The following is a 1,287-nucleotide window of genomic DNA, read 5'->3' on the forward strand; positions in this document are numbered from 1 at the left end:
AGTAACAATTACTGGTATATTAAGAGTAACAATTATAAAAAACGACTTTTTTGGCACAATAATAAGTAAAATTATTTAATATAACTTACAGCCAACTAGATTCAGTAAAAGTGTTATTATCATCAGGGCAATTGGTAGGATTTTGCCGTGATAACGGCAACACGTTTACCGAAGCTAGTTGGCTGTAAGTTATATTAAATAATTTTACTTATTATTGTGACCTAAAAAAGTCGTTTTTTATAATTGTTACTCTTAATATACCAGTAATTGTTACTCTTAAGAAATATATCTTTCTAACGGGAATTCACGCATAAGAAGGTTATCATTAAAGACTGTAAATTATGATGAACTGTGCCTTCTGCTATATGTTTTAACTTTCTTGGGACTTATTACATAATTCTATCTGGTAACAACAAAGAGGATTGAGAAACCATCTTTATAACACCCGAAGAGTGAATTACGTTTGTTGAAGTAATTCTATATAACAATATTTCGCCACGCAGGGTTCTTTTTTTGTTAAGACTTTGTGGTATGACATGAAACTTAGCAATGTTGTATGTGGTAGACGCAATAGTCTGTGATATCATGTGATGTATCATTGCCCACAACACCTAAATTACGGCATTTTTAAGCCCTTGTAAAGTTGTTGGGTTAAATCTGAATAACCCCAGAAGAAGAAGTCACAAGAGTTTCACTCGGATGACATTGGAGGCCAGGATAACTGATAGTCACAGACGTCAGGTGATTTTTCGAACCGACGTTACTTTCGAAGGTTTCACAAAAAAATATCCAACCCAATGTTTTTTACTGTGCTGCCACCTATCGTACTTGAATAACCAGAGTATGTAGTGCAATGTTGCCAATTTTTGTACTATTAACGTGTTATACATTAGAGGTACTACAAACACAAAATGTACAATGTATAAAAAAAAATTGTATATCCCTTTGCAAGAGCTAGTTTTTAAATATAACAAAATGGCTGAATAAACATCAGATTGTTATCTTACTTTTTTCAGGGCAAGGTCGACTAGACGGAGCATTCTGTGAATATAAAGAAGAAGATAAAATGAAACATCTAGAATATTTAAGAACGCAGGGTGTCACAAACATCGAAATGGAGTCTCTAGCTTTCGCAGCAATGTGCAACTATTCTGGAATTAAAGGTTTGTTGTATTATGATGTGCAACTATTCTGGAATTAAAGGTTTGTTGTATTATGATGTGCAACTATTCTGGAATTAAAGGTTTGTTGTATTATGATGTGCAACTATTCTGGAATTAAAGGTTT

At 32.9% G+C, this 1,287-nt stretch overlaps 1 protein-coding gene across 1 annotated transcript in view; it reads left to right on the plus strand.

Annotated features, from left to right (window-relative positions):
• LOC106477400 (uridine phosphorylase 2-like) overlaps nucleotides 1–1,279 on the plus strand; it is a 4,715-nt gene extending 3,436 nt beyond the window's left edge. The window contains exon 4 of the mRNA XM_013937973.2: nucleotides 1,017–1,279. Within this exon, the coding sequence (XP_013793427.2) occupies nucleotides 1,017–1,201 (185 nt within the window). The 3' untranslated portion in view covers nucleotides 1,202–1,279. The remainder of the gene's footprint in view (nucleotides 1–1,016) is intronic.
• The last annotated feature ends 8 nt before the right edge of the window (nucleotides 1,280–1,287 follow it).

Source organism: Limulus polyphemus, unplaced genomic scaffold (genome assembly GCF_000517525.1).
Source record: "Limulus polyphemus unplaced genomic scaffold, Limulus_polyphemus-2.1.2 Scaffold14817, whole genome shotgun sequence".
In the NCBI taxonomy this organism is placed as follows: Eukaryota; Metazoa; Arthropoda; class Merostomata; order Xiphosura; family Limulidae; genus Limulus; species Limulus polyphemus.